This window comes from Papilio polytes, unplaced genomic scaffold, assembly GCF_000836215.1.
Source record: "Papilio polytes unplaced genomic scaffold, Ppol_1.0 DF823890.1, whole genome shotgun sequence".
In the NCBI taxonomy this organism is placed as follows: domain Eukaryota; kingdom Metazoa; phylum Arthropoda; class Insecta; order Lepidoptera; family Papilionidae; genus Papilio; species Papilio polytes.
In genome coordinates, this window is record NW_013525314.1 from 815,318 (window position 1) to 838,550 (window position 23,233).

Sequence of the window (23,233 nt, forward strand, 5' to 3'; positions counted from 1 at the left end):
CCAGGTGTTTCGAAGATTACCCGGAAGAAACGCGGCTTGCGGAAAGACAGACGAAAAATTTTTAAATGCGATTTTAACGCAAATACATCTTCCTGAAATCTGTATTTCTTTTGATATTACAAACAAACACTCCAAATTTATTATATGTATGCATAGATAGATATAGATTTATTAATTTTGTCTCACTAATTCTGTTTTATTTATGTCTTCACTGAATTCGGGTACCATGTTATTGCGTACTGGTACAAAATGATAGAAAACTTTCACGCTTTTTCGTTTACCATTTTTTTACTTCCCGACCCCATTTTATAGGAAACGTGACTTGGTAACTTTATGTTTACGATCAGTATTGGTGCGAAACGAGCGGTTTTTAGGAACTCTGATTACGGATATTACATTCTATAGTTAAGGAAAACGGTTTCTCCGTAGTTCTGGTTATTTTTAGATACTTATTTATTTTAAATGCAGTGTCTATAAGAGCGGGCACACACTACTGTTGTGCGATTGTCGATTGTATCGCAGCCAATTCAACTGTTTAGTTGCACAAGTAGTGTCCACACCTCCATATAAGCTCATAGGAATCAAAACGCGACTAAACAGTTGTACGATAGATTAGTCAACAGTGTGTGTCTTACTAAATTGTTACAATATTACTGAGTTTTTATATAATAAAAATGTTAATCAGCCCAAAATTTTAAGGGTCGTTACTGTGCTTTAGTATTTTTTAATGTTATATATGTATTTAATAAATTTGTTTTTATGTTCTTAGTTTGAGAATATTAGATTTATAATAGAAGTAGTATTAAACATGACAGTGGGTTACAAAGTTACTTTATTAACCCTTGTAGCTTAAATCCCGAAGTCATTTGGTTACGTTAAGGGTGATACGAAACAAAGTTATACATTTTCCCTTTTAAAAGGACCTTAGGGCCAAACTTATCTATACTATTATAATAAACCGTAAACACACACTTCTTGTCAGCAATTACAACATATTTTTGAATAATTATTATTTTAATAAAAACCCCACCCCTAAGGTCACCTTTTAGGCTTAATTAGGTAAATATTTGCATATAAAACCCTAATGTGGGAAACAGACCATAAGTTGCTGCCAACATCAAAAAAAAAGATTGCTAAGATGTGTCATGTCATGTCATTTTGACATTTGCTATTGCTATTGACAAACGTTAACAATAAAATAAAATTTTCATAATTTCATGCGCATGACATGATGACAATCCATGGCAATCTTACTTCCTTGATGTTGGCAGCTTGTAGCTTATGGTCCCTTTCCCACATTGGGGTTTCTGACCAATTTATTTACTCCCTGAGTTTAAATGCGTGAAAATATATAGCCTAAACCGTGATATAAGTATGCTGTGATTGCTGACATCTTATGCCACAAAGTAGTGTGTCTTTACGCTTTATTATATTAGTACTCGTATAGATAACAATAAGAGTAAGCTGCCCTTTAAATAAATGGTTTAACTCTCAGATGTAGTGACCATTACCTCTCAGAGTTTATATTACTTGGCTTTACATTTCACTAACACACTCTCTATGCGCATAAATTACATTATCTAGCCGGATTTCTCCCACATCTGCAATGTTTGGTATGAGATTCGCGAAAATTTAGTTTAGTGTTAAAGTTCCAAAATGAAACTAAATTCGCTCGGATTGACAAATAAAAAGTTTAAAGCAGAATTATGAGCAATTAATTGATGAACAATTTATAAAAAGTAGAAACTTAATTCAAAGAAACTGAGAAAAAATGATCGCAAAGAAAGCAAGCGGAAATTATAATTTAAAATTCTTTTTAGTTAAATGATTTTATTTTTAATAAAATTACAGAAATTGTACCAGTCAATAGCAGTAAAGAACCAATATTGCTTTTTACTTAATTTCTTAGCCATTGGCAAAAACCTTCATAGTCAATTGAGCATTTGAATTTTGTATTATAAATACATTAAAGTAAAGATTGCCTCTTAAAAATCTGTACTAATAAATTTGGAGTGTCTGTAATATCAAAACTTCAGATTTCGGGAAGATGATGTATTTGCGTTGGTTATAACGAAAAGCACATTTAAAATGTTTTTGTATGTCTGTACGCAAGCCGCGTTTGTTCCAGGTAATCTCAGAAACGGCTGGACCGATTTCGATGGGACTTTCACTGAAAGAGAAATGACATAGATAGTAGTAGTTTTGGGATAGATATTACAGGCTACTTTTTTATATAAATAGCAAGTATAAAATAAAATGCCGATGAAGTCGCGAATTGCTAGGAATATAAGTTCGTTGACCTTTTGGAACGTGGATTGTAAAAATTCGTCGATTTTTATTATGTTTGTATTTTAATTACGTATAAACGTTTTCCGCGACTCTTTATTTGGCTTTACCCGATGCGAAAAGTATTTTAGCGTGCACTTTTATTATTTAGCTTTTCAGAAAACACCTCATCAATCAAAATTAATTTTCTAAGAGGAAAATCGTCCGTTTCGGCTTATGAATTCATTAAAATTCAGTAATTCACTTGAGAATTTATAAAAAGTAAATTGCCATCATCAATATTACCACTGGTACTGACCTGTATAAATGGGTAGGCTATAAACTATCGTTGTTGGTTGGCGATGGTCGCGTTGTAGTTAGAACTAATAATAGACTTAAATTCAAACTATCGTGGTTTTTACAAATCAAATGTTCGTAAGATACAGGGTTACCGCAATTGAGTTCTTTTAGCTCCCGATATTTAGGCACAGTTCCATGCACTATGTTCATGAACTGGCTCTGTGTTAAAAAAATGCAACTGTGCCGAAATATCGGCAGTTAAATCAACTCAATCGTGGTAACTCCGTATCTTATGAACATTAATTATCTTTGGCTGTCGTTAATGTCAAAAGGCGCTTTAAATTCGGAACTAAGCAAAAGCTGTAATTTCCTAACAATAGTCTATTTATATACATTGCTATAAAAGTTTTCCTCGTATTTAAAAAATTAAGATTTACTGGGAAAATGTTAAAATAAATTAACTTGTGGGTTCAGTAAATTTTTTGATAAAAAATTTCAATTCTGTTCAACTTCATGAAATGCTAATACGCGTCTAGTTTCTGTTGGAACATTCCCGTTAGCTAATGCAAACATCAAAGAATAATATCGAATACATTTGCAGGGAAACACTGAGAAGAAACACCCTGGGGAGTTATTTCCAATACAACTTGTCGAATATAGTAATTTATCGCATGCAAAAATATCCAGAAGTAAAATATACACTATCGTTCTTTCGTCGTTGTTTGCTCTTTTCAATATATTAAATACTAGCTGTTACCCGCGACTCTGTCAGCGTGAAATTAAATAATATATAGCCTTAGTTATTCACAGATAACGTAGTACAAACAACGTTATACTCATAGTAATTGTTTTGTCTGGGTCACAGATTGAAATTCAATGTTAGCTTTTTCTATCGTTGTATAACTTCTATGTTCTTTAACCTACACCCGGTATCTATTCTATACAAAATTAATTTTTTGTCGGTTTGTATTAAACATTTACAAACCATTGGAAGCCAGAAATATTACCAACCTTATTGTACTATATTTCATTGAAAAGATCTCTTGTTTTTATCTTATGATTAAAAATATATAGTGCATGTTGCAGAATGCGAAGCAAATCGGTTCACTTCCTAACTATTACAGTCTTTATACTGCGCCGGCAATCGCCCATTGTACGATACTTACGCGTGGCATCAATGTTGTAGAGACATAGTTAAATTCGTCGATATACAAAATGACTAACTTTTAAATTACTAGCTCAAAATGTAATCAGCCTTCCAGTTATATTATTCTATTTTAAAAAATAGTATTAAGGGGCATAAAAGCAACTTTTTTAAAGTATAACTTACAAAGAATCATTCATTGTTAAAGAAAGTCTTTGTCAAATGAAAGCTGAAACTAATGTTTTCCGTTTACTCCAGTCAATATGGAAAACCAGTGAGATTTTTTTTATAAGTACCAATGTCTAGTTAAATAAATGTTCATCGGACGCGCTCGTATCTAAACGACTAAAACGTAATCAACCTAATTGAATTATAACTGAAGCTATACATGTGACGAACGTTCAGAACACGTCGCGATATGAACCATTGTTAAAGTATTTTAAAGAGATATAAAATGATCGGTCGTTTTCAAAGATTGAAATTCTTAAGATTCAAAATGAATATAATGTCTATATTCATGGGCACAGTGTATATCGGTGTGTTCTACATATTACTACACGCGTGGATTCAACACAAACATAAAACGGTAATGTACACACATAAAGGTGTGAATCTATCGAAAGTGATTGTACATATAGACTTGAAAGGATCGCCACCTAAATTGGAATATCTGACGTCACTACTCCCATTGTTAAAGGATGTTGGTGCAAACGGTTTACTAATGGAATACGAAGATATGTTCCCGTACAAAGGGGATATTGTTAACTTAAGTTCGAAATATTGCTACAAGGAACATGAGGTATGTTACATTTTTTTAACTTATTATATCGACTAGCTGTTCCCGTGCGACTTCATCCGCATGAAATTATGAAAATTTTATTTTATTGTTTACATTTGTCAAATCATCAATAGCAAATGTCAAAACTTGACAATCTTGCGTCTTTGTTGTTGGCAGCAACATATGGTTTCTTTCCCACATTAGGGTTTTTATCTAAAATATATACCCCCTAAGTTGGCGTGAAAACATATAGCCTAAAGCGTGACGTAAGAATAGGGCTGTTTATTAAAAAAAAATATTCAAAAACATGTTGTAATTGCTGACATCTTAGGCAACAAAAAAGTATGTGTTTACGCTTTATAATAAAAGTATAGATTTATTTCGACTGTCGGATATTTAAAACAAAAATGTGTCACACTAAAATAAAAACATCTATTTCGGTGTAAAAAACAAATATTTTCATACTCTAAAGCTCCTTCAAAGTCATTGGATTAAATGTTAATTTGTATAGAACAATGTCTACGAAAGTTTACATGTGTTGATAATAAATTTCTTGCAAAGTTTACATACTTTTAGTATAACCAATTAAGTTTTGTTTAAAATAATTTATGTACTACTAGCTTTCGCCCGCGACTCCGTCCGTGCGGAATTAAAAAAAACAAAGCAAGTATCCTATGTGTTCTTCCAGAATATCCTCTACATCTATGCCAAATTTCATCGAGATCCCTTAAGCCGTTTAGGCAACACACTCTAACAAACATCCATCCATCTATCCATCCATCTATCCATCCATCTATCCATCCATCTAAACTTTCGCATTTACAATATTAGTAAGATTAGTAAGAAGTAAGATTAGTAAGATATAACAAAATAATCAGTAATATTTTTATATATATTTACAGCTTAAAGATTTCATCAAGATTGCTTGGAAGTCAGGTTTAGAGATCATACCATTAATACAAACTTTTGGTCATATGGAGCATGCATTGAAATTGCAAGAATTTAAACATTTACGTGAAATTCCAATCTACCCCGACTCCATCTGTCCCAGCAAACCAGAGAGCATGGATCTAGTTAAAAACATGTTACAACAGGTGGGTAAATATATGATGTTTAGGGCTTACCCCACCACTGGCTGATAGCTCAGTTAGCTTAAAAGTGACGTCACTATCAGATAAGGTAATAAAATCCAGTATTTCCATCACATGTTTTACAAGTTGGATTGTTATGAAACAATTTACAATATTGTGGGACAGGCCTTCAATGTATTTGTTTCTTAACCTATTTATTGATTTATAAGCATACTATTGATTGTTGATTTTAATTATACGTATGATTCCAAATGAATGGACATAAACTAGAAAGTGTTAAGATTGCATGTGGATGGCTATAAAGGTAGAGGAAGGCCGAAGAAAGTATGGATTGTGGGAAAGAGGATATGTTTAAGAAATGAGTGGATTCAGATGTGACTGCTGATAGAGACGTATGGTAGAGCAGCACCTACTGTGAAGACCCTCCGTAAGGGATAGGGCAAGTGGATTATGATGATGAATGATTCCAAATAAAAGTACAATTTTATATTACTAGCTTCCGCCCGCGACTCCGTCTGCGTGGTATTAAAAACAAAACCAAGTACCCTATGTGTTCTTCCAGACTAACCAATACATATACCAAATTTCATTAAGATCCGTTTAGCAGTTTAGGCTACAAACTTTACCAAACATCCATCCATCCATCTAAACTTTCACAATTATAACATTAGTATGATTCTGACAGCAGTTCTTTACTTGTATTCGAAACATAAGTTTAATTGTCATTACCTGCTGCATTTCATTGTTATTTTTGTTTCTAATTTCAGGTTATTCAATTCCATACCAGTGTGATACCATTGAATCATTTACATATCGGTTGTGATGAAGTTTATCACATAAATAAATGCGCACAATGCCGTAGTCGGAGAGCAAAAGAAATGTAAGTATATTTATCGCTAACAAAATCAATTATCTACTTTATAATTGAGGTTTTAAAGTGACAACTTGAATAAAAGTATGACAATATTAGCCTTCGCCCGCGACTCCGACCACGTCTCCTAGTACTATGTGTACCTATTAAGTGTAGCTTTTAAATGGTTTAATTTTTGAAATCGGCCCAGTAGTTATTGGATTATTTAAATACATACAAAATCACAAATCTATCCTCTTTATAATATTAATGTAGATATATATTTTGTACTTCGTATCGTTTTTTTGTTTAATTTCAGAGACATTTACATGAGTCATTTAGTAAGCGTAACTGATATAGTGAAACTCTACAGTCCAAATGTGACAGTGTTATTTTGGGACGACATGCTTCGTGGTATCGACTCTAAATACTGGAATACTGTGAAGAGTATGAGTGATGTTGAACCAGTATGTTGGGATTATTCAACAAGGTTACACGTATCACATAGAAATTTATACAACTATCATAAGAAATTCAATAACATATGGATAGCTTCAGCGTATAAAGGTGCAGAAGGAGTGACTGCTACTTTACCGGATTTATACAGTCGTTTTATGAACCATTTAGAATGGTTAAGATTTATATTTGATTACAAATTCGGAGGTGAAAGGAAACCATACAGTTTTAAAGGTATAATTCTAACAGGATGGTCAAGATATAGCCATATGGAACCATTATGTGAACTGCTACCCGCTTCTATACCAAGTCTAGTAATGAATTTGTTACTTGTCAAACATTTTCAAAAAGAAACAATTGACGATGTATACTCACTTAAACCAGCAGAAGTCTTCCGTAGATATGTACGAGATGATTTTAAAAAATATTTCAATTGTGAATATGCAGAATTTAAAGAATTCGATAGTCACGCATGTAAATACAGAGAAAGTAAATTATATGGTGATTTAGAATATTTTGTCTATCAAAATGATGATATTATTAATAACATAAATGATAATAAAAAAGGATTACATTCAATAGCGTATTATAATAAAATAGATCATATTAATATGAATTCGATTAAACCGAATATAATTTGGTTGAATCAAAGTCTACAAGATTTTATTACAACAGAAACTAAGATATCAAAATCGATGTTAGAATATCATAACGCGTTTGTCGTAGTCGAATACGTTCATTACAAATTCTACAACGAAAAGAAGAGAGTTAAAAGTTTGTTAAAAATATTAAAGGATTATTATAAAATCCACACTTGGCACAGGAAATCTTATAAATACTTATTGAATTAACTAAGGAATCAAAAACAAACTATTATTTGTATTGTATACATTCTTTACTAGGTAAGTTTTATGATTATAATTGTTGCTTCTGGCATATTTATTCCTATTTGCCTTGATATACAGGTATTAAAATATGAGTTAAAATGTTCAATTAAAATAACTAGTTCTTTCATAATAATGATATTTATTTAAACTATAAATTCATAGATTACAACCAAGTTGTTTTAGTGAGGAAATTTTTTTCAGTATAATTTCACCACAATCCAATGCTGTTACAAATTTTAGGACCTATCCCACCACTGGCTGATAGAGGCTCAGATAGGTTAAAAATGACGTCACTGTCAGATAAGGTAACAAAATCCGTTCCATCGCACATTTTACACGCTGGATTGTTATCAGACAATTTACAATTTGGTGGGACAGGCCCTTAAAAATGTTATTTTATCGACAGCATATCAAGTAATTAGATTCTTCAAGCGTATAACGAATCTCAAATATACCAATATATTTAATTTAATACAAACAAAACAACCAAACATCAGATTCTCTTGTATACAGTAACATTATTTAAATTAGACTACTTGTAGGTTGAGAAGATAGTTTGATATATCCTTTGATAATATGATATCAAATTGCAATGTAAGAAATATCTGCTTATTTTAACACACTGCAAAAGCACTTAATATAAAATTCAACACTACCGTTAATAACAATATCACTTTTAACAAAAATATCTTTTAGCACCTAAAATTCAGCTCTTAAAAAAGTGTATGGTTTTATCTATTTTTACTGTCAACGTCATTAGTATCGTTTATTTTAGTTTCTATGATTGATTCTCTAGGCTTATGTACTGGTGCTATTTCTACTGGAGGTGGAGTTATTGGTACTAGGCTACCATCTTCTTCAGCTACCTTCAAACCAATAGTTGCACCTAATTTAGCACTCGCTTGTTTAAACGTATCAGATAGTTTAACTTGTACTACGTTAATACACATAGATGTTAAAGCTAATCCGAATATTAAATACAAAATCGAAGCCATCATGAACATCGGATGATCGGGTACCAAATCACCGAGACCAATAGTCGACATCGATATGAAAACGAAATAGAATGATTCGAAGAAATCCCATTTCTCCCAAAGATTAAACGTGAAAGCTCCAATTATAATATAAATAGCTAAAATTGTTATAGCTACTGATATCGGCAGATTGAATTCGTCGTCTATTTCGAATACAGATGGCGCTGGTGTATCTGGATCTGTTGCGTTTTCTGGGTCAGGTCGTAGAGTTCCAGGCTTTGGTGGTAAAGGAGGAGGTACATCGCTGTCTCTTCTTTCAATCGGTGGTGGCTTGTTGTCTTCTGGTAGCTCGTTTATATCCTCTTCAGAAAATATTTGTGAAGGTCGACGTACTACGTCGTATACGATGTTTAGGCCTTTTATTACTTCCTGAAAACAAACGATAGCACTATTTTTACATAATTATAATAACTTTAATACAAATGTAAATATAAATTGTAATTTTAGAAATAATTCCTTTTACTATGTTTTATGAATCACAGTCAGTAGAACAGATGAACAACATATCTTTGTTAAAGATATCGATAGCTGCAAAGCAAACATAATTTTTTATATTACATTGTGTTACTTGCCTGCATCGGGACAGTTCTTCGAACTTTCCTGCAGCTTCTGGTATAGTAAAATCTTCTAATGAATGCCCAGAAGAACTTGATAATCCTCGTAAATAATTTACCGAAGTCAGCAAGTACAATCAAAAATAGCGGAATACCAATTATAGCATAAACTATAGTAGCCACTCGTCCATACGTCGTCTTTGGAGCTATGTGACCGTAACCTGTAACAGAAAAAAAAAGAATTAAGTGATTGACAACTTTTATAAAACAAATTAAAATTGATGATCCAAATAAAACACAGCGAGACAAAATCGTCTTTTTTATTTCGACGAATGTTAGTAAATACATGTTAATTATTCTTACCAATAGTTGTAATTAACGTCAGGCAATATACAAATGAGTTCATGAAATTCCAAGACCTCTGCCCGCTGTACGATGACACGCCTGCTTCGTGTGCAGTGTGTAATTGATTTTCAAATTCAAATAGCTTATTTCTTGCCATTGATTTCCAATCTTCTTCACGTAAATAATGACTACCACGCCAAAGACTTTCAATAAAATCTCTTTTAACACTCCTGCTGCCACATTTGAACGCATTTTCAAAAGAGCCCTCCAGCATTTTGAACATCATACCCCCAAACCCACAAATTATTACTAAAAGGATCAATTCACAAATACACCGGTTCCTTAGTAATCTGATTTTTTCACATACATCCTTTTGTTCTTCTCGAAACTGCTGCCAACGAGCTAAATGTTTCCATCTACTTTTTGTTGTCTTATTGAAGATGTTAAGTTTTTCATCTATATTGGGTTCGTGCTTAAATAATATAATAGGTTCTTCGCTAAAGGTATTTACACTTCTTTTCCTCAAAATAGATTTTTGTTCTTTAACATTTTTACCATTACTCTCCAATATGTTACCGGTATGCATGAGAGTAATGTTTCCCGTGGGATCCTTTTTGTCAACTTTTTCGCTCAAAAGATTTAGTTTACGTGTCAGTTCCGCTGTTCTTTCGGATAAATCAAATTCATATTCGTTTTCACTCGGTGAGGATGAATAGCAACTTGACGTATACTCAGACTGACTTGCGTCAACATATCCAGAACTGCTGTGTCTACTTCTATTTCCTTGTATTAAATCGGGTTTTTTCACTGTAGTAATCCCAGATAAAATTTCTCTATCGCTTATTATTTGGATAGTTTTTGGACAAGAAATACCTCTTGTGTGTCGTAAATTTGTTGGAGTCTTATTAGGTGTTTTTAAAACTCTATCATTATGCTTTTTATACTCAGTTGGAAGTCTCGGGTCATCTTTTGGTATTGACAAACTTCGAGCTCTTGCCTTCTGCATTAATTCTATGATTTCTAAGCTTGTTTGGCTAACTCCTGTACTAGTTTTATCTATAGTATTTCTGTTATTGTCCACCGTTCTATAAACGGATTGTGAACGATTCGCTCTGGGAGATTTCATAAAACGACGAGGTGTCGGTGTGACTTTCCGCTTAGTGATATTGTCAGAATATTTATCTTGGTATAGTTGATCTTCACTCATTTCGCTTTCACTCGTTTTGCTCTGTAAATTTTATTATTAATTAATAAGCATTAGTATGTCTCTTTACTAAATATTCTTTACACATTTTCATAACATTTTTGTTAAATAATATTGTAATACAACATTATTAACAAAATAAACACCAGAATCACTATTAATTTTAAGTAAAAACTGACCCCGAATCTTGATGCGGATTTGCTCCTTGCTGGTTTTACAGGCGGAATTTTACTTTTTGTTTCTTCTCTCGTTGGTTTAGTAGGAATTTGCTTTACAACAGTTGGCTTCTGATCTGCGGTTAATTTTTTGCTCGGTGTTCTCACTACTCTTTCCCTTATTTCTACGGCTGGTTTTTGATCTTGTGTCAATTTTTTACTTGGAGTTCTTTCTACTTGTATAACTCTAGTTACTAATTCACCGCTGGATGGAACAGCTTCAGGCTTAGTTGGTTTAGTTTTTTGGGTTTGCGAAATCATTTCTTCCTCGTTTTTAAATTCATCTTTTTTTGGTGATACTTTAGATTTAGTGCTTTTTTCTTGTGATTTAATTTCATTGACCTCATCGGGGTAGACTAATTCTTCTAACTTCTTTGGAGCTATAGGCATCGGGTATGGAAAATTTTTCTCACGTGGCGATGAACTTGCAGTTGTAGGTGGAGATAGCGATCCTCTATTTTCTAACCTTGCAGCGTCTATAGTGAGTCTAGTCGACTCGTCATCTTTGGGTCCCAAAGTGTAATTAGTGGTTAAAAGCTTATTCGTTGGATCAATAAAGCTTCCCTTACGCTCTAGTGTTGATAATTCTTCCTTATCTGGGACAGCAAAAGGTGATATACTCCTTCGTCGTCTCTCATTAGCTGCCATTGCTCGAGCTTCTAAAACTTCATCCCTATCTAAATCATACACGGGATCTTTTAAATTAGCTTTTTCCTGAACTAAACGCCTCATTTCTTCATATGTTTTATCAGCTTCTATTTCTCTCGGGTTTTGTGGATTATTATCTTCGTCTTCAGATGTTGGAGTATCTTCATGAGGGATTTGGGTGCGACTTGGCTCTGGAGTTTTCTCTCGTTGTCTCATTGCCTGTCCTCTATTTTTAGACAAGTTCCTTCTTTTTCGTAACGACATAGATTCTCTGTCGATATCGTCTTCCATCTTTAATTGCTCTTGTTGTTTACTTCTATCTGGTGATTTCGATACTAATTTTCCTGGCGTCTGTGTTTGTGACGACGCTTTTTTAGTAATAATTTTAGTACTATCCAGTGATTTATCGATATCTTTCATAACTTGAACTGCCCCGCCCCTGAAAAAATAAAATAACACCTTAAAAGTTTTGAAACGGAAAAAATATGTATTAAATTTAATTGTATGACTAATTCTAAAAGCGAGGATATTAATAATTATTCAATATTTAGAACTATTGAAGCGAAAACAAAAGTAGTTTCTTACCTTTTGTTATAGTCGCATCGAGAAACTCTGTCTTTTCATCGGGGTCAACGTAAGATGTCTAATAAAAGAATCTATTTCGAATTTCAACACTATACTTTTACGTAACACTACAATTGACACCGCTGCTGTTTTCGCATTTGTATAAACTGATGGAATATTTATAATTTATATTGGTTATGAAATTATTAAGAATTACGGTTAAAACACTGAATCATTTTACTGCAACGACGCTTAGGAACTGGCTAAAGTGCGACTAGCACGTTGGGCAACGTTCCAATTCTGCGACCACGGCTGCGTTCCGTTCGTGTATGTGTGCGCCGAAAATAAAAGCAAAATAAATTATTATAACACAAGATATGTCGCTACGTCATCGATCACAAGATCATTGCTTTATCACAATAGTTAACGATTTAAATCGTTGGTTGTAGGACGTAGTAGGATAATGTAGTTGATTAGAAGTCTCGAAGCACCCACCCACGGTAGACGGCTGTCTTAGTAAAACCTCATATGTATTTCCCTAAAGTCATGTTTTTTTTTTCAATTCTGCTCTACTTAAACAAAAAAAGATATGCTTAGTATCTAATAATATTTATGATCCAGATTATGAAAGTGCTAACAAAAGTATAATAATTTTAACTTCTAAAGAATGAAATCAACAGGAATAGAACCTTTTAAAAAATGGATTTTTAAATTTGTAATTCCAGTCTCTAGAGGAGCGTCTAGTTCTATCTGGTCATCCATCTTACTTCATCTATCTCGAGTTAATGGCTCGGCTATTAGCAATCGCAGTAGAAACTGTTTGAAAATGAGAGAGCAAAGAAATGAAAAATTCTACTTATCGAATTGGTTTTGAGCCTGTGAAAAATTAATAGCAATGAGTAGGTCAAGCAAAATTGCTGAATTAATATAACAGTAGAACGATTAACGTTCATATTTCGCGACCCTTATATTTTAAGTGATTATTTTATTACGTAAATATTTTGCAATTTCTATAAATTTTAAATTCAGCTTATCTTTCACAAAAACAAAATGTAAACGATATGCAAAAGAGAACAGTATCCCAATAAACCCCCAGAGGGAGCTTTCGCCTTTGCTGCGTTTGTTTTCTACTCGTATCTTTTTGCATGCTGTAATTGAGTTTCGAGTATTTGCTTTCGAAACACAATATTTTTGTGGTTATCTTGTTCTTGCGTAATTTGATTGTTAAATCCTGGGTATATAGTTATTATAACTATAACTTTATAACACATAAGAAATTGATCCGCAAATTTGGTTCTACAGTTCTGTGACCTAAAGTTTCGAGTCAGTTCAGAACTGATTTACCATGTCAATAATACTTTCTTAGAATAGCTTATCTAATTTAAAGTTATTTTAACTTACCAATAGTTGTAAATATAGTTCCGGCATAGAACACAGAATTCCAGAACGTCCAAGTGTTCTTCACAGTATCGTTGTCATTGAGATGTTTCATACAATCAGAATAATTATTCTCGTAGTCTTTCAAATATGCCACTATTGATGTTATCATATCCTGTAAAAAAATACACATTATTTAATAGTCAAACTTATTGTTTATTTTACCTTTTCTATTGTCTGTTTAAAACAAAATGTAAACCTTAATTTCGACATTCCCTAAACTTGCAATTTAAATTAAATTTATTTTAAACTTTAACAAAGTAATGAAGCAATGTTATTGAAGACTAATGCTACCTTTTGTAAATAGTTAAGTATGTTTAATTGTGTCATAAAATAAAAATAGCCAACTCACCTCAAAAGCGGTTTTATTATTGTAAATATCGTGAATGGTGATCGCTGCCTCTCTGCGTATCTGTGACAAGCTTTTGTCGTATTTCTGTTCACTTGAAGCTGAAATTGTATGAAAAAAAATTAACAACTTTGTAGTGTTACTAGCCTATGTGTTCTTCCAGACTATACTCTACTTCTATGCCAATTTTCATCGATATCTATTCAACAGTTTAGGCTACAAACACTGACAAACATCCATTTAAACTTTCGCATTTATAATATTAGTAAGATTGGCACTGTAATATTTTAGCGTATCGACTATAGTCCAAAGAACGTGTGCCTATTATTTTATACAAAGACCTTTGAATGTTCAAAGATTTAATTAGATGTACTTCTAATAAAAATAAATTTTGATTTATTTCAAATCAATCATTTGTGGTTAACCATAAAATATAGTTTAACAAATACGTTGAAAGCTAAAAAAAACGTAAATAAGTTGCCAGAGTTGGTATTTATTCGAAGCGATTTGTAAACGTCGCAGAACATCTGAAATGTTTATCGGGGCATTTCAAAACACGAACGCCCCGAGCCGGTTGGTGGAAATAACAAAGTAGAAAAATAAATGACTCGGAATTCCGACAAGCACACGCAACGTTGAAAAACCGAGTGACGAATGTAAACGTGTTGAGAACTATAACTTGAATTTTACTTAATATGTGCTGCGCGAGTTTATCCACGCAATATTAAGATAAAAAAGCCTTTAATAGGGCCATCTATGTCAGCTAGCCTTCAGAAAAAGTCAGCTCAGCCGTTTCGAAGATTGCCCGGAACATACACGGCTTGCGGACAGTCAGACGGACAAAAAAAAATATAGTTGTGCGATAGTTTTAGTCAAAGATGAGCGCGCACTCTTATTATTATTCAGCAATCGTTGTTTCGTTTATTAAAAAAGAGTAAACAAACGTTGTTGACTTGTGGAAATAAATGTCGTATGCCTGCCGGGGTCTCGTATTGATTTTCTTTGTATCCATAAGAACGAAAAGAATCAAAAGGGACAGATGAAATGATTATTCTCTTGTTGTTTTTCGTTTGTTTGATTTTGTTTTCTACTCCAGATTGAAATTAAAACGATTTTCGTGTATTGTTCTCGACATATCGCATGCTTCAGACCCTAATGAGATTTATCTACTTGAAGTCATATGAATAAAATATTTATTCAAGTTTGCCAAAATAAAATTAAGAGCCACGTATCTTTGACTATGACAAACTATCGCACAACAGTTGTGCGACTATCGACTGTCGATTGTTTCGCTGCTCATTAGACGATTTAGTTGCACAACTAAAAATCGAGTAGTGTTAGCTCCTATGAATCAAAGTAAGTACAAGGTACCTATAATTGTTACGATTGATAGCGTTAATATAAAATAAACAAAATTGGAAAATGTCGGTACCTATTATTTTCGAGACCATCGAGGGCCCTTCAGAGTCAGGAATTAGTATCGTTTAGCAGTCGAGGCCTGTCTTCCAATGACCCTGTCCCATTTACTCCTAAAAAGGGCCCCCGATAGATTTGAAACTAGTTGATATATCAAATCGAATGAATGAGTTAGCCATTTTATATTATTTTCTCACGAAAGTTTAAATATAAAATATCAGACAATTTTAAAACCTTTTTCAATATTCCTGATATTTGTTTTGTATACATTCGACAGTTACAAATGAAAAACAAACATTGAACATTTTGACATAAAAATATCAGTCTAAATATTTATCTATATTTTAAATCAAATAGTCGAACAAAAATACATTTAAAAAGTCCAGTCAATAATAGATACTACTGACAAAGTAAATGTTTATTCCAAAGTGATTCATCGCGCGGAGTGTCGACAAGCAGTACTGAAATGTTGAATAAACTCAAACTGTAAATGACTTTTAAATGAAGTGTGAACATTTTACATTCATAAAATCAACCACAAAACACAACAATCTATGAATATGTGCTATTTAAATTAAATATTCGTGTGAAAACATTAGATAACTAACAAATAAGAACAACTATGATATAAAAAGACTCAAAAAGACAGAAAAATGGCGAAGCGACCGCTGCCCATAGACATCCGCAATTCCAGATGCGTTGCCTACCCTTATCCTACGGAGGGAGAGACGCACATAAAGAGGATATTTCCCCTTCCTATGCATTTTCTCCATCGTCAAATCCACTTCCCCTTCCCATCCTCTCATAAGAAAAGGGTGGTAAAGAGAAAGGGACTTAAATTAGGCCTCCGGCACCACACTCTTCAGACGAAACATGGCATTGGTTCCATTTTACGCCTGTCTTCTGTGTGGTCGAGGTATTACACCGGGCGTGCCGGCCCTGCAGTGCTAAGATGTTAAAACGGACACTACCACTGTTACCAGGTTGTTAATTTGTCACTAAGAAAGTCCTTCATGATTAACTTTTAAAGTCTCTTTGGAATAATAAAAAACAAATATGTTTTTCTAAAGAAGTTTCGGACAACGGAATCTCACTTTTTCATTATCCATCACATTTACCTCTTAACATCAACTTGCCCTTTTGCCTACCCAGCGTCACAGTATGTGCTGCTCTTCCATACATCTCTATCAGCCGTCATATATGAATCCACTCCTTTGAGCATATCCTCTTTCACACAATCCATCCATACTTTCTTCAGTCTTCCTCTACCTTTGCAGCACATTCAAATTTCTGGCTTATGTCCCTATCCTCTTGACAATTACAGTAATTAATTTTCAAAGCTTATCAATCCATAAAATAATCAAGAGCTAAAAGAAATTGAAAAAGAAGACAGCTGTCTCCGAATTGAAATGAAATATCATCGGTGCGATAAGAGATTCTAAATTAAAGAAAACTCGAACATCTCTGAACGAATCGAGATGTAATTTATAACATGAAAGTTTAAGACTTTATTACGATAAAATCTGATTCATTCAATTAAATATCAAATATCTTTTTCGATAGATTTCAATTATCTTTACTGGGTAATAAATTAAAGAAATAATTCTCAACATTGGTCTTATAACTTATTAAGATAACAATCAAGACTGTTTTAATAAGAACTTTTGGGTTTGTAATTTGTATGAATAAAAAATGTAGATTACATTTTATTCTTAAATTTCCATAGTTAACGACAACCCTAAGAGTATAGAAATAAAAGTGTTTACTAACCCCTTTCAAAATGAAAAGTGTTTAAACAAATTGTCCTTTTTCAAATTAAATGAAACGCAAATAAAACCTGTCTAAGAATTTCAATTATTACTTTCATGATTTATTTGTTGTTTGCTTCAATAAATAAGTAAACAGTTAAAAGGAAAATAAATAACAGCGTACACGAAAATTAAAAAGTCTCACGTCTGCGAGAAACAAGAAATTAATCCAACTTTGAAGAAAATGAATCACAAACTCTGATCGCAATGTTACTTCGTTGAAAACGTGAAACTGATAACATTTGGAGCTGAGCTGTAAAGCTACGAACAGGCTACGAACGAGCTACGAAATCCCATATGATAATCATACAAGAATAATTTAAAAGAAAATTAAAGTCAAAATTAAATTGCGTTGTTATAAGTTAATTTGGAAAAACAAATGCGAACAACTCACATTTTAAAACACTCTGACTATTCCCGTGCGGTTTCATCCGCATGAAACTATAAAAACTTTATTTAATTGTCAAATTCTCAATTGCCAATGTCAAAACTACATTTAATATTATAACTTCCTTGATATTGGCAGCTTGTAGTTTATAGTCCACACATGAGGGGTTTTTTTTCCCTTTTACTTAATTTCTAAGTTTAATACCGTGAAAATATATAGCCTAAAGCGTGTCGCAAGTGTAGGAATTTTTACTAAATAAATAATTATTAAAAAATATGCTGTAATTACTGACATCTGAGGCAGAAAAAGTGTGTGTTTACGCTTTATTATAATAGTATAGAAAGTATAGAACTATGGGTAATACTAACTACTCTATTCAAAATTCAAAGTTGAACGATGTAGTAAAAGCAATTTGCATTTCATAGAGAGTCATCAAAACTTGACACTTTGTTAGGTCATAACCGGAATGCTGATTGCTTCACAGACCGGGTAAATTGCGAACTGCCTTAGACTTTCCATTCAATGTCCATCGAATAACTCGATATAGTTCAGACAAATTTCGTAGTCGTAACACTGATCATTACACTTCCATTGTTGGAAACTATTTTTTTAAACATCAGTAGAATTTTTGTTAATTTACAAATATTATTTAACCATTGCAACAAAGCTCCAGGATTGTGCTAGGATATGGTTTATGACAGTAGTCAAATAGCGAGATTCGAACCCTCGACCGCAAGATCGGTAGTCAGTACCACAAACCATTAGGCGCTTAACATTTGCGAAAACATTTGCGAACATTTCCACTTTTTCGGAAATCACCTAATATGGGATGACTGTTGGTCTACTGAACATAAGCAAGATTTGTACAATGTGTGTGGGTGAAAATCTTACAGATTATTTAAGCTTTTTACAATCAAAAGATTCTAAAAAAAAGGACCATATACGTAAGTTTAAATTAAAATCGCATTGTTAAATTTTTAAAAAGTCATGTCATATTTGAAGTAAACTGTTGTATATGGTTGTACGTTTATTCCTTGTTTAATTTCTTAAGTCTTTATAATGAAGGAAAGGCGAACATTCCTATCTGACAGTTACGGATGCCTGCCTCCAGTTACGCAATTTAGATGAAGAGAAATTTAATAACACGTCAAGTATTTACGAGCATAATACTAATATAGCAAGAAAGATTTGTATTTTTTTGTGTCTAAATAACCCAAAATCTAGTCAACAGAATTTAAAAATTCTTTCACCATTAACAAGCTACGTTATCAGTGAGTAACACAAGCTATTTTTTTTCACGCGGGCGAAGTCGCGAGCAACACCTAGTAATTAATAATAAGCAGCGGTTAAGTCAATATTATTTTATGTTTTTAGGTCGATTTCAAATTTCGAAGCCTAAAAAACATACGGCCAAATACTGAAACAACATATAGAATACATAAATGTTTTGTACTAGCTTTCGCCCGCGACTCCATCTGCGTAGAATTAACAAAAACAAAAGAGAGTAGCCAATGTGTTTTTCTACACTATACTCTACTTCTATACCAAATTTCATATAGATCCGTTCTAACATCCTAATCTTTCGTGCTTATAATATTAGTAATAATGTAAACTTACGATTTATCTATTTTAATTTAGTTAATTGTTATAATGACTCTGTGACAGTGTTCTGCTATAAAACAAAAAGGAATATTACATTTTTTATTATTCGTGTCCGAATACATTCGGTTCGTAATAATTCAAATCTACTAAATGTATCCCTCGACAGAGGGCGTTGTTTCCAAATAAATATTTATGTCTCAATACCAAAACATTTCGAAACTCGGAAAGGTCAAAGCCGATCCTTTATCGCTTTCATGTTACGGATAACTAAAAATAGTACAAGTTACTCTTATGTGAATTTAATTTTACATTTATTAAATAACTAGTTATACAGATTGTTATCCAAACAAACAAATCCGTTTTCAGCCCTTCTGAAGTTATCATCTATCTAATCTTTCGCATTTTAAATATTAGTATGAAGGCAGATTGTTTTTTTTACTTTATTTATACTATTAACTATTCGTTTCGTAAAATTATAATCGATACAATCTTGTACTAGAAGTATCGTTACATGAATTTTTAAACACAATTTGCAATGTTAATTTAAACGTCTCTCGTTTACAAATAGTTCAGTCTCTTTCAATAGCATTTATAATGCAAATTGCTTCGTTTTAAATTGAAATAATCGCCTTAATGAAGTTGAGTCAAATAATTGAAGAGCTAAGTGGTTTATTGTTAATAAAAACTTTTTAGTTACTTTAATATTATTAAATGTAATGAAAACAAACTGACTATTGTTTGTTACAATTCTTTATCATCATCATCATCATCACCAGCTCACTATACGTCCCCACCGAGGGGCTCGGAACCTACCCTAAAGTTAGGGTGACTAGGCCATAGTCAACCACGCTGGCCAAGTGCGGGTTGGTTGACTTCACACATATCTTTGAATTTCTTCGCCGATATGTGCAGGTTGCATCACGATGTTTTCCTTCACCGTAAGAACGTCGGGTAAATTATGTACATATGAAAATTCGAAAAATCGAAAATCACATTGGTACATGGTGGCGGGATTCGAACCCAAGACCTGTAGATTACAAGTCAAGTGCTTAAACCACTGAGCCACCGACGCTCAATTCCTTATATAGTTTCGTTATTAGAAATTAGCTTTCGACCGTGACTTTATCTTGTCTTTGACTGTTGTCCGCATGTAACTAAAAAAAAATCATAACAAAAGGAAGTATGTTAAAGTGGTAAGTGACTCTCATCTGTGCCAAATTTCATTTGAGATTCGTTCAGTATTTAGGCTACAAACAAATTTCCATCTAAATTTTGCGCATTCATAATAGTAAGATTAGGGACAATAATTATAAATACTAATTGTAACTTTGTTGCCTTATTAATTAAGTAAATTAATGTGAATTAAATTTTCCAGTAAATTACAACCCTCAACCCAGTAACTCACAATAATTGAACGTAAATCTTGCTCATTTTAGAATCTTGGAGAGATCATTCAACGTTGTTCTTTAGGGAATCAGGTTTTACGAAATATTATTTTTTTTTTTTTTAATGAAGAGTTAATACCCTAATGGTTAAAGGTAAGGTAACCTATAAAGTGGCCGAGAGTTTGAATCCCGCGATTAGACTAATCACATTTGCAATTGCGTTGTCTAAATCAATAGTGGATTGCACGTACTCTTACCCTTTGCATCCTTTGCTTTCTATTCTAGAAGTATTCGGTACCAACAATAAGGTAATTTTTAATTGAAAATTCAAAAACATTATTCACAATAAGTTACAATCTGCGGCCTCCACAGAGTTCTACTACAAAGGGTTTCTTTTAAGTAGAGAATGACTTTTTTTTTATTTAAATTGCGGCCGGAGATTTAATTCGTTCGTGTTGTTCGAGACCGTTTTAGTAATCAGATTTCGAGCGGAGATTTAAAAATTTACGATACGTTTTTCGCAATGTTATTTAAAACTTTACAGAAACATTTTAAACTAGCTGTTCCCGTGCGGCTTCATCCGCATGTGTCAAATCAATTGCAAAAGAACACACATAATACAAGAAAATTGTGAGAACGTAAAGGGTAATATTTAAACATAATAATATTATAATATTATAATATATATTAATATAATATATTATAATAATAATTAATAATATTATTATATAATATAGGGTAATATTTTAACATGTTTAGAAAATGTTGGTTTTTGCCAAAATAATTATATTTGAAGTAACGAATTTTAGCGTAAGATTTTATTTAAATGTTACTAAACACTTTCAAAAATGTCATAGTCAATAAAACGTATGTATCTTCTTCTAAAAATCACTAAAAGAAATTACTCTAATGAATAAAGTAAGTACATTTCACATTTATGTCAAGCAACCAAAAATGTTGTAATATCAACCCTATTCCAAGTAAAATAAGGTAAATATTTATTTAATAAAATTTATGACACCTGTTCCTGCCTTTTCCGTTGAGATGAGTTGAAATTTTAATAAATCTCGATGTACTTACGAATGCTCCAAGCCTTCGTACTGTCACTTAAAACCTCTTCGTAAAAAGCCTTGCTTTTATTTTATTTTTATGTACAAAGACATGTAAAGAAGTAAAAAAAAACTTCCATTTCAATTCTCTCATTTAGATAATTTCTTAAGTCGAAGAGAGATTGGTTGTAAATAGCAAGAAAAAAACTTCTATTTTTAGCTAGCGTTCTTTATTTATTTATTTACTAGCTTATTTATTTAACTACTAGCTTTTACCCGCGACTTCGTCCGCATGGAATTAAAAAAAAAATCAAAAGTAAGTATCCTATGTGTTCTTCCAGACTATCCTCTACATCAATACCAAATTTGATTGAAATCCCTTAAGCCGTTTAGGCTACAAACTCTAACAAACATCCATCCATCTAAACTTTCGCATTTATAATATTAATATGATAAAAAGTATGATTTTAAAAAACCTATTGACTATTATTACCTCTAATCGTAGTATTTTTTTGTCAAAAGGGTAAAAATATCCTCTCAACCGAATTTCAATCTGAATCGCTACGGATTCCATTCAAAGCTTCAGCGAGATAATTGTAAAACAACAAAACTTGACCCATGCATAAATAAACTTATCAAAGCAAAAATATTTTTTTTTAACTTTTAAGTCATGTCAATCAATATAGTACTATTTAATATTCAAACCATTTAAAAAAATAACATTAACGCATTTTTTTAAATCTATCTTACGAGAATTAAACATTTTTTAACCTAATTTTGTTCTGAATCAAATATAGTAAGCTTATTAAATTAGTTTGGAACTGGTGAACAATCTTACTAATATTAGAAATGCCAAAGTTTAGATGGATGGATGTTTGTTAGAGTTTGCTTAGACGGCAGAATAGATATCAATGAAAATTTGGCAGCGACGTAGAGGATAATCTGGAAGAACACATAGGTTTTTTTTTGTTTTTTTTTTTTTGAATTCCACGCGGAATGAGCCGCGGGCGAGTAAAGCATAAGACAGAGTGTTAAAATCGGTACACTTAGAGTTTTGAGTAATTTTCCATTATAAAATTCCCAACGCTGACGTTCTCCGATAAAATATAAAATATATGAAGTTTATTGCATACTTCAAGTAATATTAGTGTTCTTAAGTATTGCTGTCATCATCCTTATAGTGAAGACTATAATGTTTTAAGTGAGACGTTAACTTTTTAATTTATCGTTCGCCTTTTGTTAAAGGTTTGAAAATAAAACAAAAAAATGAGTGCAAATTTATTTTGAAAAGACATGAGTGTAGATTACACTAAGATACACTACACTAAGGGACTGTTTAGTAAACTTTTAACAACTCGGAGTTCATAAATTGTGTAAAAAATAACTTTAAGTCTTGTCTAAGTGTATTTATTGCTCTCCCCCCTCTCACCGCGAAGAGAGTAGACGTGTTATACGACGCTCCGT

The 23,233-nt window shown here is 32.4% G+C and overlaps 2 protein-coding genes across 2 annotated transcripts; one reads left to right on the forward strand and one right to left on the reverse strand.

Moving 5' to 3' along the window:
- The first annotated feature begins 4,205 nt into the window (after nt 1-4,205).
- On the forward strand, nt 4,206-7,735 carry LOC106102942 (hexosaminidase D-like). The gene is made up of 4 exons (XM_013282563.1): nt 4,206-4,508; nt 5,390-5,581; nt 6,346-6,458; nt 6,742-7,735. The coding sequence occupies exons 1-4, from the start codon at nt 4,206-4,208 to the stop codon at nt 7,733-7,735; spliced, it is 1,602 nt and encodes a 533-aa protein (XP_013138017.1).
- A 588-nt stretch (nt 7,736-8,323) lies between these two features.
- Nucleotides 8,324-12,634, reverse strand: LOC106102972. Its single transcript, XM_013282597.1, has 5 exons — nt 12,357-12,634; nt 11,088-12,210; nt 9,723-10,932; nt 9,378-9,580; nt 8,324-9,174 (listed from the first exon to the last, which is right to left on the reverse strand). Exons 2-5 carry the CDS (start codon nt 12,189-12,191, stop codon nt 8,503-8,505), a joined length of 3,189 nt encoding a protein of 1,062 aa, XP_013138051.1. The 5' UTR covers nt 12,192-12,210; nt 12,357-12,634; the 3' UTR covers nt 8,324-8,502.
- Between the last annotated feature and the right edge of the window lie 10,599 nt (nt 12,635-23,233).

Bases quoted from the DNA above. Each gene is read 5' to 3' on its own strand.
- LOC106102942 (XM_013282563.1), top strand. From the start codon at position 4,206: ATGAATATAATGTCTATATTCATGGGCACAGTGTATATCGGTGTGTTC. The intron at 4,509-5,389 runs GTATGTTACATT...ATATATTTACAG, and splicing joins ATTGCTACAAGGAACATGAG to CTTAAAGATTTCATCAAGAT. The intron at 5,582-6,345 runs GTGGGTAAATAT...TTCTAATTTCAG, and splicing joins TTAAAAACATGTTACAACAG to GTTATTCAATTCCATACCAG.
- LOC106102972 (XM_013282597.1), bottom strand. From the start codon at position 12,191: ATGAAAGATATCGATAAATCACTGGATAGTACTAAAATTATTACTAAA. The intron at 9,581-9,722 runs GTAAGAATAATT...TTTCTGTTACAG, and splicing joins GACGTTAATTACAACTATTG to GTTACGGTCACATAGCTCCA. The intron at 9,175-9,377 runs GCAAGTAACACA...GTTTGTTTTCAG, and splicing joins GAAGAACTGTCCCGATGCAG to GAAGTAATAAAAGGCCTAAA.